Source organism: Coregonus clupeaformis, chromosome 23 (genome assembly GCF_020615455.1).
Source record: "Coregonus clupeaformis isolate EN_2021a chromosome 23, ASM2061545v1, whole genome shotgun sequence".
Taxonomy (NCBI): domain Eukaryota; kingdom Metazoa; phylum Chordata; class Actinopteri; order Salmoniformes; family Salmonidae; genus Coregonus; species Coregonus clupeaformis.
The window spans coordinates 39,632,735-39,646,974 of NC_059214.1; the positions used below are offsets into that span (position 1 = coordinate 39,632,735).

At 47.4% G+C, this 14,240-nt stretch overlaps 1 protein-coding gene across 2 annotated transcripts in view; it reads right to left on the reverse strand.

Annotated features, from left to right (window-relative positions):
- LOC121536970 (calcium/calmodulin-dependent 3',5'-cyclic nucleotide phosphodiesterase 1A) overlaps positions 1-14,240 on the reverse strand; it is a 72,518-nt gene that overhangs the window by 27,201 nt on the left and 31,077 nt on the right. Inside the window, exon 1 of one of the 2 annotated variants that reach the window (XM_041844666.2) lies at positions 7,626-7,785. The exons of the other annotated variant lie outside the window; for it this stretch is intronic. Within the exon in view, the coding sequence (XP_041700600.1) occupies positions 7,626-7,678 (53 nt within the window). The 5' untranslated portion in view covers positions 7,679-7,785. Of the gene's footprint in view, positions 1-7,625; positions 7,786-14,240 lie in introns of those variants that run through there. 2 annotated transcript variants of the gene reach the window in all.

Genomic DNA, 14,240 nt, shown 5'->3' on the forward strand with positions numbered 1-14,240 from the left:
TGTGTGTGTGCATGTGTGTATGTGTCAAAAAACAAGTATTCCATTGCAGACAGTCTTCCCAGCAGTATCGAAGCCTGGAAAGAGCTTCGGGGGCTAGCGGAGGTCTAGGGCACCTTGGGTTGACTAAGGAACATGACACCCCCACAAGACCCCACAGGACCCCATAAGACCCCACAGGACCCCACAATACTCCACACGACACCACATGACCCCATAAGACCCCATAGGACCCCACAAGACTCCACAGGCCCCCCCAGGACTCCACAAGACCCCACAGCACCCCAAAGGACCCCACAAGACCCCACAGAACTCCACAACACAGATAAAGGAAAATAGTCCCTCCATCTCATGGGGTCACTAGTTCAGTATGGGCTCAGTTTTGATGTGGTGGTGTTGAAGGAGTCAGGCAGGAGGGTAAATCACAGAAGAACAGCCTTTAATCCACAAAATACAGGTTTACGCAGAACTGCGTCAAACACACTCCAGGGCACAAAACAGGTGCACTGGAAAATATAAGGCACACGGGAAAATACTCCCATCTAACAAAATACACGAGCTCCACCGAGCTTCACTAACCTTCACAATAAACAATCACCCACAAGGACAAGGGGGCAGAGGGAACACTTATACACAGACTAATTAGGGAATTAGAACCAGGTGTGTGTGATAATGAGACAAGACAATTGTGATGATGATTGGGGCAGCAGTGGTTAGTACTCCGGTGACGACGAACGCCGAAGCTTGCCCGAACAAGGAGGGGAGGCAGCCTCGGCCGAAGTCGTGACAGTACCCCCCCCCCCCCACGACGCGCAGCTCCAGCAGCGCACCAACCCCGGCCTCGGGGACGGCCAGGAGGACGCGGAGCAGGGCGAGCCAGATGGCGACGTTGGAAATCCCACAACAGGGAGGGATCTAGGATATCCCTCACCGGGACCCAGCACTGTTCATCTGGACTGTACCCCTCCCACTCCACGAGGTACTGAAGGCCCCACACCCGACGCCTCGAATCCAAAATGGCCCGGACGGAGTACGCCGGGGCCCCCTCGATGTCCAGAGGAGGTGGAGGAACCTCCCGCACCTCAGACTCCTGGAGCGGACCAACCACCACCGGCCTGAGGAGAGACACATGAAATGAGGGGTTAATACGGTAATCAGGGGGAAGTAACAACCTATACGTAACCTCGTTGATTATCCTCAGGACTTTGAACGGCCCCACAAACCGCGGGCTCAGCTTCCGGCAGGGCAGGAGGAGGGGCAGATTCCGGTTCGAGAGACAGACCCGATCCCCCGGTACGAAAACCGGGGCTTCACTGCGGTGACGGTCAGTGTTGGCCTTCTGACGACGCGCTGGAGGTGAACGTGGGCAGTGTCCCACGTCTCCTCCGCGCAGTCATCCCCCGCAGGAGCCTCGGTCTGGCTCTGGTGCCACGGTGCCAGAACCGGTTGGTAACCTAAAACACATTGGAATGGTGTTAGGTTAGTAGAGGAGTGGCGGAGAGAGTTCTGGGTATATTCTGCCCATGGCAAGAACACCGACCACTCCCCCGGCCGGTCCTGGCAGTAGGACCGCAGGAACCTACCCACATCCTGATTTACTCGTTCCACCTGCCCATTTGACTCGGGGTGGAACCCAGAGCTCAGGCTGACGAGACCCCCAGATGTTCCATGAACACCTTCCAAACCTTGGACATGAACTGGGGACCTCGGTCGGACACGATATCCTCTGGCACCCCGTAGTGCCGAAAGACGTGAGTAAAAAGGGCCTCCGCAGTCTGCAGGGCCGTGGGGAGACCGGGCAGGGGAAGGAGGCGGCAGGACTTGGAAAAACTGTCCACAACGACCAGGATAGTGGTGTTACCTTGGGAGAGGGGAATATCAGTCAGAAAATCAATACTAAGATGAGACCATGGTCGTTGTGGAACTGGTAATGGTTGTAGCTTACCCTTTGGGAGGTGCCTAGGTGCCTTACTCTGGGCGCACACCGAGCAGGAGGAGATGTACACCCTCACGTCCTTAGACAAGGTAGGCCACCAGTACTTTCCGCTCAAGCAGCGCACTGTACGGCCGATACCTGGGTGACCAGAGGAGGGTGACGTGTGTGCCCAGAAGATCAGATGATCACGGATAAGAGCAGGCACGTACCGCAGCCCAGCTGGACACTGCGGTGGAGATGGATCTGTGCGTAATGCCTGCTCTATATCCGCGCCCATCACCCATACTACTGGCGCCACAATGTTGGAGGCCGGGAGTATGGGGGTGTTGTCTCTGGGCCTCTCCTCTGTGTCATACAGCCGGGACAGTGCGTCTGCCTTCACGTTCTTCGTACCCGGAATGTATGATAGTGTAAAATCAAAACGGGTGAAGAATAGGGCCCACCTGGCCTGGCAAGGATTCAGCCTCCTTGCTGCCCGGATGTACTCCAGGTTACGGTGGTCCGTCCAGACGAGGAAAGGGTGTTTCGCCCCTTCGAGCCAATGCCTCCACACGGTCAAGGCTCGGACAACAGCCAACAGCTCCCGATCACCAACGTCGTAGTTCTGCTCCGCCGGGCTGAGGTTCTTAGAGAAGAAGGCACAGGGGCGGAGCTTGGGTGGCGTACCCGAGCGTTGAGACAGGACAGCTCCTATCCCAACCTCGGACGCATCCACCTCCACTACGAACGGTAGTGATGAATCAGGGTGGGCCAGTACTAGGGCTGAGGTGAAAAGGTGAGCCTCAGCAGACCAGCGGAGCCGGGACGGCCCACCATTCAACAGGGAGGTAATGGGAGCTGCGACCTTGCCAAAGCTCCGGATAAACCTCCAATAGTAGTTGGCAAAGCCAAGGAAGCGCTGCACCTCCTTAACCGTGGTTGGAGTCGGCCAATTACGCACGGCTGAAATGCGATCTCCCTCCATCTCCACACCTGAGGTGGAAATGCGGTATCCAAGGAAGGAGACGGAATGCTGGAAAAACATACACTTCTCTGCCTTAGCATAAAGGTAATTTTCCAACAGTCGGGCCAGCACCTTGCGAACCAGGAACACATGCTCGGCGCGCATAGCGGAATACACCAGGATGTCATCGATGTAGACCACTACACCGCGACCAAGCATGTCCCAAAACACCTTGTTCACAAAGGACTGGAAAACTGAGGGAGCATTCATCAAACCATAGGGCATCATCAGGTATTCATAATGCCCCGTGGTTGTGCTGAATGCTGTCTTCCACTCAGCTCCCTCTCGGATACGCACCAGGTTGTACGCACTCCTGAGATCTAATTTGGTGAAGAAGTGCGCCCCATGCATTGATTCAATCACCGAAGGAATGAGGGGGAGAGGATAACTAAATCTTATCGTCTAGCTGTTCAGTGGTCTCGAGGAGGCGGGTGAAGTGGAGGTATTCAGGGGGGATGCGCACGTTGGAGGTACTGTCTGGACTTTCCACCGTGGTTGCACCAACGGAAACATGTAGACACCTACCCTGACACTCTCGCGACCACCCCGTGAGAGCCCTCTGCCACCATGAGAAGGTGGGGTTGTGGAGTGCTAGCCAAGGGATACCTAATACCACAGGGAAAGCAGGAGATTCAATAATCGAAAAAAGAACCTGCTCAAAATGAGTCTCCTGGGTGATCATGGTGACTGGTATCGTGACTTCCGTAACAAATCCGGACCCTATTGGTCGACTATCGAGTGCTCTGATGGGGAGTGGAATGGATAGGGGAACCAATGTTATGCCTTGACGGCATGCGAATGCCCTGTCCAGAAAGTTCCCAGCTGCGCCTGAATCGACTAGCGCCTTACACTGGGGAACTACCATGAGATCAGGAAAGTGAATAGGTAGGGTATAGTGCGCAGCAGAGGGCTCTGAACAAGTGTGGGTGTTCGATACCTGGGGTCATGCTTGAGTGCCCTGCCTGCCGCCTCCCGGCCCAAAAGTACGTTGACTACGACGTGTGGTGTATTGTCCCTTTGTGCCACCAGGGTGGCACTTTAGCTGTCCTCCTCCGCTCTCTCGGCCGGCGGCTCCACCCACCTCCATCGGCTCGGGATCCGAGTCGTACGGAGTGGAAACGAGCAGACCCCTACCAGGACGTCCTCTGGCTGCCAGCAGGTTGTCCAAACGAATGGCCATGTCCACCAGATTGTTGAAGGACAACATGGTGTCTTGGCAGGCTAGCTCCCGTCGGACATCCTCCCGCAGATGGCACCGGAAATGGTCGATCAGGGCCCGCTCGTTCCACCCGGACCCCGCTGCCAGCGTCCAAAACTCCAACGCGAAGTCCTCCTCGTCTCCTGCCTCAGATGGACCAGTTGCTCACCCGCCTCTCTACCCTCGGGCGGGTGATCGAAGACCGCCCGAAAGAGGCGAGCGAACTCCCTGTAGTCCTACAACGCGGCTCCTCCCTCGTTCCACACCGCGTTGGCCCACTCCAGGGCTTTCCCACAGAGGCCCTGATGCTGGCAAAGTAAAGCTCCAATTGGAGGAGGAATCCCTGGCACAGCGCCGTCGTCCCATCAAACACCCGTGGTTGGGATATCTGGATCCCTCCGGGTGCTGGGGTGTAGGTGGCTGGATCCGGTTGGCCAGCTGGTCTCGACAGATCGCCCCAATCATCATATCAATTGTCTTGTCAATCACACACACCTGGTTCTAATCCCCTAATTAGTCAGTGTATAAGTGTTCCCTCTGCCCCCTTGTCCTTGTGGGTGATTGTTAATTGTGAGAGTACAGTGGGGAAAAAAAGTATTTAGTCAGCCACCAATTGTGCAAGTTCTCCCACTTAAAAAGATGAGAGAGGCCTGTAATTTTCATCATAGGTACATGTCAACTATGACAGACAAAATGAGGAAAAAAAATCCAGAAAATCACATTGTAGGATTTTTAATGAATTTATTTGCAAATTATGGTGGAAAATAAGTATTTGGTCAATAACAAAAGTTTCTCAATACTTTGTTATATACCCTTTGTTGGCAATGACACAAGTCAAACGTTTTCTGTAAGTCTTCACAAGGTTTTCACACACTGTTGCTGGTATTTTGGCCCATTCCTCCATGCAGATCTCCTCTAGAGCAGTGATGTTTTGGGGCTGTCGCTGGCAACACGGACTTTCAACTCCCTCCAAAGATTTTCTATGGGGTTGAGATCTGGAGACTGGCTAGGCCACTCCAGGACCTTGAAATGCTTCTTACGAAGCCACTCCTTCGTTGCCCGGGCGGTGTGTTTGGGATCATTGTCATGCTGAAAGACCCAGCCACGTTTCATCTTCAATGCCCTTGCTGATGGAAGGAGGTTTTCACTCAAAATCTCACGATACATGGCCCCATTCATTCTTTCCTTTACACGGATCAGTCGTCCTGGTCCCTTTGCAGAAAAAACAGCCCCAAAGCATGATGTTTCCACCCCCATGCTTCACAGTAGGTATGGTGTTCTTTGGATGCAACTCAGCATTCTTTGTCCTCCAAACAGGACGAGTTTAGTTTTTACCAAAAAGTTTTGGTTTCATCTGACCATATGACATTCTCCCAATCCTCTTCCGGATCATCCAAATGCACTCTAGCAAACTTCAGACGGGCCTGGACATGTACTGGCTTAAGCAGGGGGACACGTCTTGCACTGCAGGATTTGAGTCCCTGGCGGCGTAGTGTGTTACTGATGGTAGGCTTTGTTACTTTGGTCCCAGCTCTCTGCAGGTCATTCACTAGGTCCCCCCGTGTGGTTCTGGGATTTTTGCTCACCGTTCTTGTGATCATTTTGACCCCACGGGGTGAGATCTTGCGTGGAGCCCCAGATCGAGGGAGATTATCAGTGGTCTTGTATGTCTTCCATTTCCTAATAATTGCTCCCACAGTTGATTTCTTCAAACCAAGCTGCTTACCTATTGCAGATTCAGTCTTCCCAGCCTGGTGCAGGTCTACAATTTTGTTTCTGGTGTCCTTTGACAGCTCTTTGGTCTTGGCCATAGTGGAGTTTGGAGTGTGACTGTTTGAGGTTGTGGACAGGTGTCTTTTAGACTGATAACAAGTTCAAACAGGTGCCATTAATACAGGTAACGAGTGGAGGACATAGGAGCCTCTTAAAGAAGAAGTTACAGGTCTGTGAGAGCCAGAAATCTTGCTTGTTTGTAGGTGACCAAATACTTATTTTCCACCATAATTTGCAAATAAATTCATAAAAAATCCTACAATGTGATTTTCTGGATATTTTTTCCTCAATTTGTCTGTCATAGTTGACGTGTACCTATGATCAAAATTACAGGCCTCTCTCATCTTTTTAAGTGGGAGAACTTGCACAATTGGTGGCTGACTAAATACTTTTTCCCCCCACTGTATGTAGCTCGGTGGAGCTACTCATAACATTGTGTTGCCAGGGTAGATTTTCCCCCTGTGCCTATGTATTATTGGATTCCGTTACAGTGTAATTGCCAAGGATGTTTGTTTCCCCTGTGCCTGTTTCGTTGATCGCTATTGGAGCGCATTTGTGTGTCAACGAAGGAATAAACTCTGTATTCGGTGATTACCATCCTGCGCCTGACTCCTTTCACCACACTCACCACAACCACTCAGATTACAGTCTATATCCATATCCATGATGGAGTCTATTCATAGAGGTGACTTGGGAAATGACAGCTTTTTCCAAACCCAGTCCTGACTCTGTCAGAGCAGAGGCATCCATCCTGAACAATGTGAGAATGCCTCACCTCATAGTCCTGAGAAACACGTGCCTTAATTTTGTCAGAGTATGTCAGACTCAGCGCAAATTAATTCGGAACAATGTGAGAACACTTCCTACCCCTGAGAAACAAGTGCTTTAAAACATCTTTAAAACAGCAGTTCATGAAGCTAAGTAGCTGCTAAATATTGATGTGCCCAAACTAACTCTGTGAGAGCAGAGAGAGGGACCTGTTACACAGCTTCATTTCTTTACCAGCCCTCCCTCCCTCCTTCCCTCCCTCCTTCCCTCCCTCCCTCCTGTTTACATGCTAAGAAGCTATTAGCAACCTGCGTCTAATAACCGTCAGGGTCAATGAACCATCCCACAATGTTCTGATTCTAATGACCGTAGAACCACAACAGAGACAGACAGGAGTAGTTAGTACACTCCACTTCCTACTCCTTAGAACACACACACACACACACACACACACACACACACACACACACACACACAGCCTACACACACACACACACACACACACAGCCTACACACACACACACACACACACACACACACAGATATTGGAGGGTGTGCAATAACAGCAAGAGAGAGCTCTGGGAATTATAATCAAGCCATGAGATAGGACTATGATTACTGCAACAACATAGCTAGTGTAGTTATGCCAACGGAACGGACACAGTCCGGATCATCAGGCAGGAACAGTAGGCAGGTGAAACAGCCTTTAATATGATCCTTCACACTCCACAGGAGCAGGAGTAGGAGCAAGAGCAGGACAGAGAGGAGGCAGGAGAGAGAGAGAGGCAGGTAGATAGAGAGACCACACTAGTAGTTTAATATGATCCTTCACCCTCAACAAGAGCAGGAGCAGCACAGGAAAGAGAGGCAGGAGAGAGGCAGGTACAGTAGGTAGAGAGACCTATTAGTAGCAGTTACCTGGGGACAGATGGTTGCTCTTTCTATCTTACCTGAAGATGGGTCTGTGGAGAAGCTTCCTCTTGATCGTGACATACTCTTCCATTTAAAGTGTGAGTCCAGACTGGGCTGGGTTGGGGATCGGAGCAGGGAGCTCTGTGTGAGGCTGGGCTGTCCCCAGCTGCTCCTCTCCTCACGTTGCACTGTGCTGCTCTGAGACTGCTAGTCCCCCTAGTCCCTGGTCCTGCCCTCTCTCTCTCCTTCTCTCTCTCTCTCTCTCTCTCTCTCTCTCTCCGTCTCTCTGCTCTCTCTCTCTCCTTCTCTCTGCTCTCTCTTTCCCAAAAGAGCCCCAAAGTACCCAAAATAACCCCAAAGTACCCAAAACAACCAAAAACAACCACAAACAACCACAAACAATCACAAACAGGTACTCAAAACAACCCACCGAAGTACCCAAACAACCCCCAAACAGGTACCTCTGGACTCCTGTGTGTGTGTGTGTGTGTTTTATGTGTGTGAGCAATAGAACAGTTCCATCGACAGGAGAGATTTAGAACCCTGCAGCAGACCCCCTTATCACCCAACTTCATCACATACTGAACATTTTGGAGTCTGCTGCCTCAACTTCAAGATTTTTTTCAACAAGTTGTTAAGCAAATGTTCTGTACAGAAATGAATGAAGATGGATAGAGGCTGGTCCGAGGGGCTGGCTGAACATCAAGACATGGTCATTAAATCACAATCTGTATTTTATTTTGCCAGGATGATGTGTGGATGATGCAATGCAGAGCAGAGCAGAGCAGAGTATAGTAAAGTAAAGTAAAGAAGAGTAGAGTAGAGTAGAGTAAAGTAGCGTAGAGTAGCGTAGAGTAGATTAGCGTAGTGTAGAGTAGTGTAGAGTAGAGTAGAGTAAAGTAAAGTAGCGTAGAGTAGCGGAGAGTAGATTAGCGTAGTGTAGAGTAGTGTAGAGTAGAGTAGAGTAAAGTAAAGTAGCGTAGAGTAGCGGAGAGTAGAGTAGCGTAGCGTAGAGTAGAGTAGAGCAGAGTAGAGTAAAGTAGCGTAGAGTAGAGCAGAGCAGAGTAAAGTAGCGTAGAGTAGAGTAGCGTAGAGTAGAGCAGAGTAGAGTAAAGTAGCGTAGAGTAGAGCAGAGTAGAGTAGAGTAGCATAGAGTAGAGTAGCGTAGAGTAGAGCAGAGTAGAGTAAAGTAGAGTTGAGTAGCGTAGCGTAGCGTAGCGTAGCGTAGAGTAGAGTAGAGCAAAGCAGAGCAGTGTAGAGTAAAGTAGCATAGAGTAGAGTCGAGTAGAGCAGAGTAGAGTAAAGTAGCGTAGAGTAGAGCAGAGTAGAGTAGAGTAGCATAGAGTAGAGTAGCGTAGAGTAGAGTAGAGTAAAGTAGAGTTGAGTAGCGTAGCGTAGCGTAGCGTAGAGTAGCGTAGAGTAGAGTAGAGTAGAGCAAAGCAGAGCAGAGTAGAGTAAAGTAGCATAGAGTAGAGTCGAGTAGAGCAGAGTAGAGTAAAGTAGCGTAGAGTAGAGCGCCTCAATTCTGGTAAGGGCGTTGGGAGTGTGTCCGTATGTGTGTGCGTGTGTAGGGGGGGACCACAAAGCGGCGGGAGGCCCTGCGGTGCTTTAATCAACAGAAGATATGGTTGTTTAACTTATGTGAAGCTGAGGCATGCTTTCTCACCCCAGCTCAGCTGGAGGAAACTGATGATAAACATCACCAACACTGGGGATGTGTCCCAAATGGCACCCTATTCCCTACATAGTGCCCTACTTTTGATCAGAGCCCTATGGTCCCTGGTCAAACGTAGTGCACTATATAGGGAATAGGGTGCCATTTGGGTCTGAAAGGGCCAAATTCTCCTGGAGGTGGAAACAAACACTCAAACACTATCATCCTGATGGAAGACAACACTCACACACACACACACACATATGCACACACACACACACAGGCACATGCACACACACACGCAAAAGCACACATGCACACACACACACACACACACAGAAATGTGGGTTTTGGGGTAAAAGCAAGCAACAGTCCAACAAGAAGTCTCAATTTCAGGAAAATACCCTCATTGACAAATGCACTGTAGTTCCAACTCATCTATGTCACTCAAATACCGATTGATTATGTTATTTGGACTGTATTCAAAATGAGCTTGCCAAACCAAAATGAGTTTGCCAAACAATTTACGTAATTCAGGAGAATCAGCTTTACACTACAAATTGTAAACAACAGGGCCGTAAACAACATCTATTTTGTCTACAATATATCAGTCAGTAAATCAACTATATTTTCCATACATAACGAGGTGTTCTAATGAGTGGGTGAGCTTTAAAACAAATTCTCAATGGAGACTTTAGTGTAGTAAGCCTAAGTTTCAGCTACAGTTTCAATCCCCCATCGTCTGTCCATAACTTTATTTCTCAGAAAATAGCATAATTTGGGAATATTCGCAATCAACAACATATTATCAACGTATAACAAGCCATTTTCCTGTCAGCTTGAATCTAATCATGTCTTCAGCATGAGGAAACACTTGATGAAAGCAGGGGAAGAGGAAAGCTGTTTCAAAAGAAAGAAGGCATATGTTAAAGAGATACTGTACTACTCTACTAGGCCTAATAGTCGCTCCAACTGACACAATTTTGCAGGTTATATCAAGCTGTAACAGACAGAAAATATTCCAGGCTATAGCCAGGCTTTACCTGACCTGACACGATCTCACGTGACAAAACTTAACAAGATGCAACAAGTGTTCACATATTTTTGGAACCCAGAATCAAACATTGCATGCCCTAGCTAGCTAGCTATTTGATTTTATATGTTAACAGTCTGTCATGAGAGACTATTGTTCCTTTGAAATGGCATTGGGTTAGGTTGCTTTGGGTCTTTGGGCCTTTCAGCACAACTGCCTGTTGTCCGGGAGGGAACTAAAAAACTAACTTCAGCGCTTGACATCAAAGAGTGGAAAATATGTACTGGCACCACAATGACTTACGCAACTCTTCTAAATTTGAAAAGCTAAACATGATAGGTTCTGAAAGCAGTGAAAACTCTCCATAAATGTTCACTATTTAAGCGGTAATATGTCGAAGACACATTTGTGCTATTATAACAATGTTCTGCTCTTATCTAGTTCACTGTGACAGAGGTGAAATACAATACAGCTTGGAGAGACAACATAAAGAGGGTGAAGTGGTTGAAGTCAAAGTAATGTTGAAAGTATGATACAAACAGTATGATGACTGTAAAGGGTTTACCTTGAAGGTTCGCCTTACCTCAGATGTGTTTCATCTGAGAGTTTAGAATGAATCTTATGAACAGAAGAAGACAAACTAGCAAACAACTGGAGTAGCTGTAAATAGGGCACCCTACCAGTCAGAGCCTGGTGAATGAATGTATGCATGACTGTAAGTCACTTTGGATAAAAGTGTCTGCTAAATTGCATATATTATTCTTTTGCATTTCTTAATATTATTGTCATTATAATTATTATTATTGTTATTATTATTACTGATGTTAGCAACCCAGAACCAAGTAGAATCTCAGTCACTGGTCAGCATTGGGCCTGAGCCAGCCCAATATTGGTGTTGGCTGTGGTGCATGGAATAAAGGGCTATATTTGGATGCCATTATGGATTGTTTTACCATGCTTTTTCCATTCTCCCATTTTTAAGTGCAAAACATATCCTTTTTGGCTTGTTTGAGGATCCAAATAAATCCCAAGTTACAGCTTTCTTGATATTTTTAGAAAACATTGAAATTACCCTGTCCAGCAAGTGGAGAGAGAGAGAGAGAGAGAGAGAGAGAGAGAGAGAGAGAGAGAGAGAGAGAGAGAGAGAGAGAGAGAGAGAGAGGAAAGCCATTAACTACGATCTAGAGAGAGAGAGAGAGAGAGAGAAAGCGAGAGAGAGGAAAGCCATTAACTATGATCTAATGTTGAGAGAGAGAGAGAGAGAGAGAGAGAGAGAGAGAGAGAGAGAGAGAGAGAGAGAGAGAGAGAGAGAGAGAGAGAGAGAGAGAGAGAGAGAGAGAGAGAGAGAGAGAGAGAGCGAGAGAGCGAGAGAGGGAGGGAGAAAAGTGATTATTGATTCGGATCTGCAATGAATGACAAGCAACTGTACAGTATGTTTCTAATAGATAAAATATGCTTGGGGTCCAACCATACTGTAGGCATGACAAAAGTAATATAGGGTCTTAACCTTTTACTGCAGTTGGCTAAATCAGGGTCACACAGAGTGATTCTTGGTAGTCTTAAATCTACTTTGAAACAAAAGTATACACCTCACACACATGGTTATGGGCTTAAAAAAGATTACACCTGTAACATGTCAGATATAAAGTTGAAATGTATTCAATTTTGGGTTTGCATCCCAATATTACACTTTATATACATCACAGAAGACTGAAATATAACAAAACTGGATTTCTGTCTGGTTTTTTGAAACAGTCTTTATTATGAAATTATGAAAAATATTAATAACATTCCACCCATGAGGCCAAGGTAATTTACTGCAGGAGAGTGTGTGTTATAATAGTAGTGGGCCAGATAGAGTGTGTTGTAATAGCAGTGGGTCAGATAGAGTGTGTTGTAATAGCAGTGGGCCAGATAGAGTGTGTTGTAATAGTAGTGGCCCAGATAGAGTGTGTTGTAATAGCAGTAGGCCAGATAGAGTGTGTTGTAATAGCAGTGGGCCAGATAGAGTGTGTTGTAATAGCAGTAGGCCAGATAGAGTGTGTTGTAATAGCAGTGGGCCAGATAGAGTGTGTTGTAATAGCAGTGGGCCAGATAGGCTTTTGGTCATTTACTGCAGGAAAGGGCTACACTAAACCAAATAACTTTCATACGAGTGAGGAGTCACCCATAGTGAGGTGTCACTACATTTCATTTGTTACAAGACCCTAAGGACTCTGAGGCACAAGCAGTCATTAGCTTTCAAACAAATGATGTAATGTAATGTACAATAACATCCACTCCAGTAAGTAATAAAAGCATGTCAAGCCATTGATCACTTGCTTCTAAGGGCCCTAGTGAAACATTCCTGACTGTGTTTCTACTACAAGTGCATTGGGCCTATTCCTAACTATCTGTCTAGTACAGCTGAATTATTCCTAAATCCAACTGTGTGTGTGAGTGTGTTTGTGTGTGTTTATGTGTGTGTGCGTGCGTGCGTTTGTGCAACAGCTTTAGTCATGTCTTTCCTGCCTGTATCTGACAGACAGACAGGGCCCAGAGCCCACAGTCAGTGCAGAGCAGGTTACTTCTCTTCTGTGTTTGTTGACTTTCTGCCAGACATGGGTTCAAATACTATTCAAAATATTTCAAATAGTTAAAGTATTTGCTCTATCCTGCCTGGAGTGCCAGTTTGTCATTTTAGGACTATTGTATTAGTCCATTAAGTCAGGCAAGCTCAATCAAGCACAGACACAATATTTGAAATGATTTCAAATAGTCTTTAAACCCAGGTATGTTGGCTGGTCTGGTGTTTCTCTCCTTGCCCTGACAGGAATGAAAGGAAATGGTCCACTACTCTGTAGCTCTGCATTTAGCTCTCAGCGTATTTCAATCTGTGTCATGGAAAAAAAGCAGAAAGGCACTGGAACCCCCCCCAAAAAAAATGGATCAATCAAATGTATTTATAAAGCCCTTTTTACATCAGCATATGTCACAAAGTGCTATACAGAAACCCAGCCTAAAACCCCAAACAGCAAGCAATACAGATGTAGAAGCACGGTGGCTAGGAAAAACTCCCTAGAAAGGCAGAAACCTAGGAAGAAACCTAGAGAGGAACCAGGTTCTGAGGGGTGGCCAGTCCCCTTCTGGCTGTTCCGAGTGGAGATTATAACAGTACATGGCCATTAAGGCCAGATTTTTCTCCAAGATGTTCAAACGTTCATAGATGACCAGCAGGGTCAAATAATAATCACAGTGGTTGTAGAGGTTGCAACAGGTCAGTACATCAGGAGTAAATGTCACTTGGCTTTTCATAGCCGGGTATTTAGAGATTGAAATAGCAGGTGCGGTAGAGAGAGAGAGTTGAAAACAGCAGGTCTGAGACAAGGTAGCACGTCCGGTGAACAGGTCAGGGTTCCATAGCCGCAGGCAGAAGAGTTGAAACTTGAGCACGACATACACTGGATAGGTGCAGTGAAATGTGTTGTTTTACAGGGTCAGCCATAGTAGAACAGCACCCCTGGAGCAAATTAGGGTTAAGTGCCTTGCTCAAGGGCACATCAACCCATTTTTGACCTTGTTGGCTCAGGTATTTGAACCAACAACCTTTCGGTTACTGGCCCAACGCTCTAACTGCTAGACTACCTGTCGCCCCAATTCTGCTGTTAGCATATGATTGTGATAACTCTGTTAGCCCTGTGGTGCTATGAGGCTTTTCAGTATGGCAGTATGTGAAGTGGAGTAACACTTTCAACTGTTAAGTCTTGTTCTAGCTTTATACACGCAGTCTGTCTTTCCTGGATTCAGTGTGTGTTGAACAATTCATACTGTATAGTGAACCTCCACGATGAAAGTGCTCTCATCCGGAACTTTTATATGATTCATTTATCTACTCCATAGCACCATGCGTCAACCTCAAGCCACAGACTACTACGCTGTCCCATACGGTGACACATCACGTGCTGCTATAGCAACAACAAATTGGAA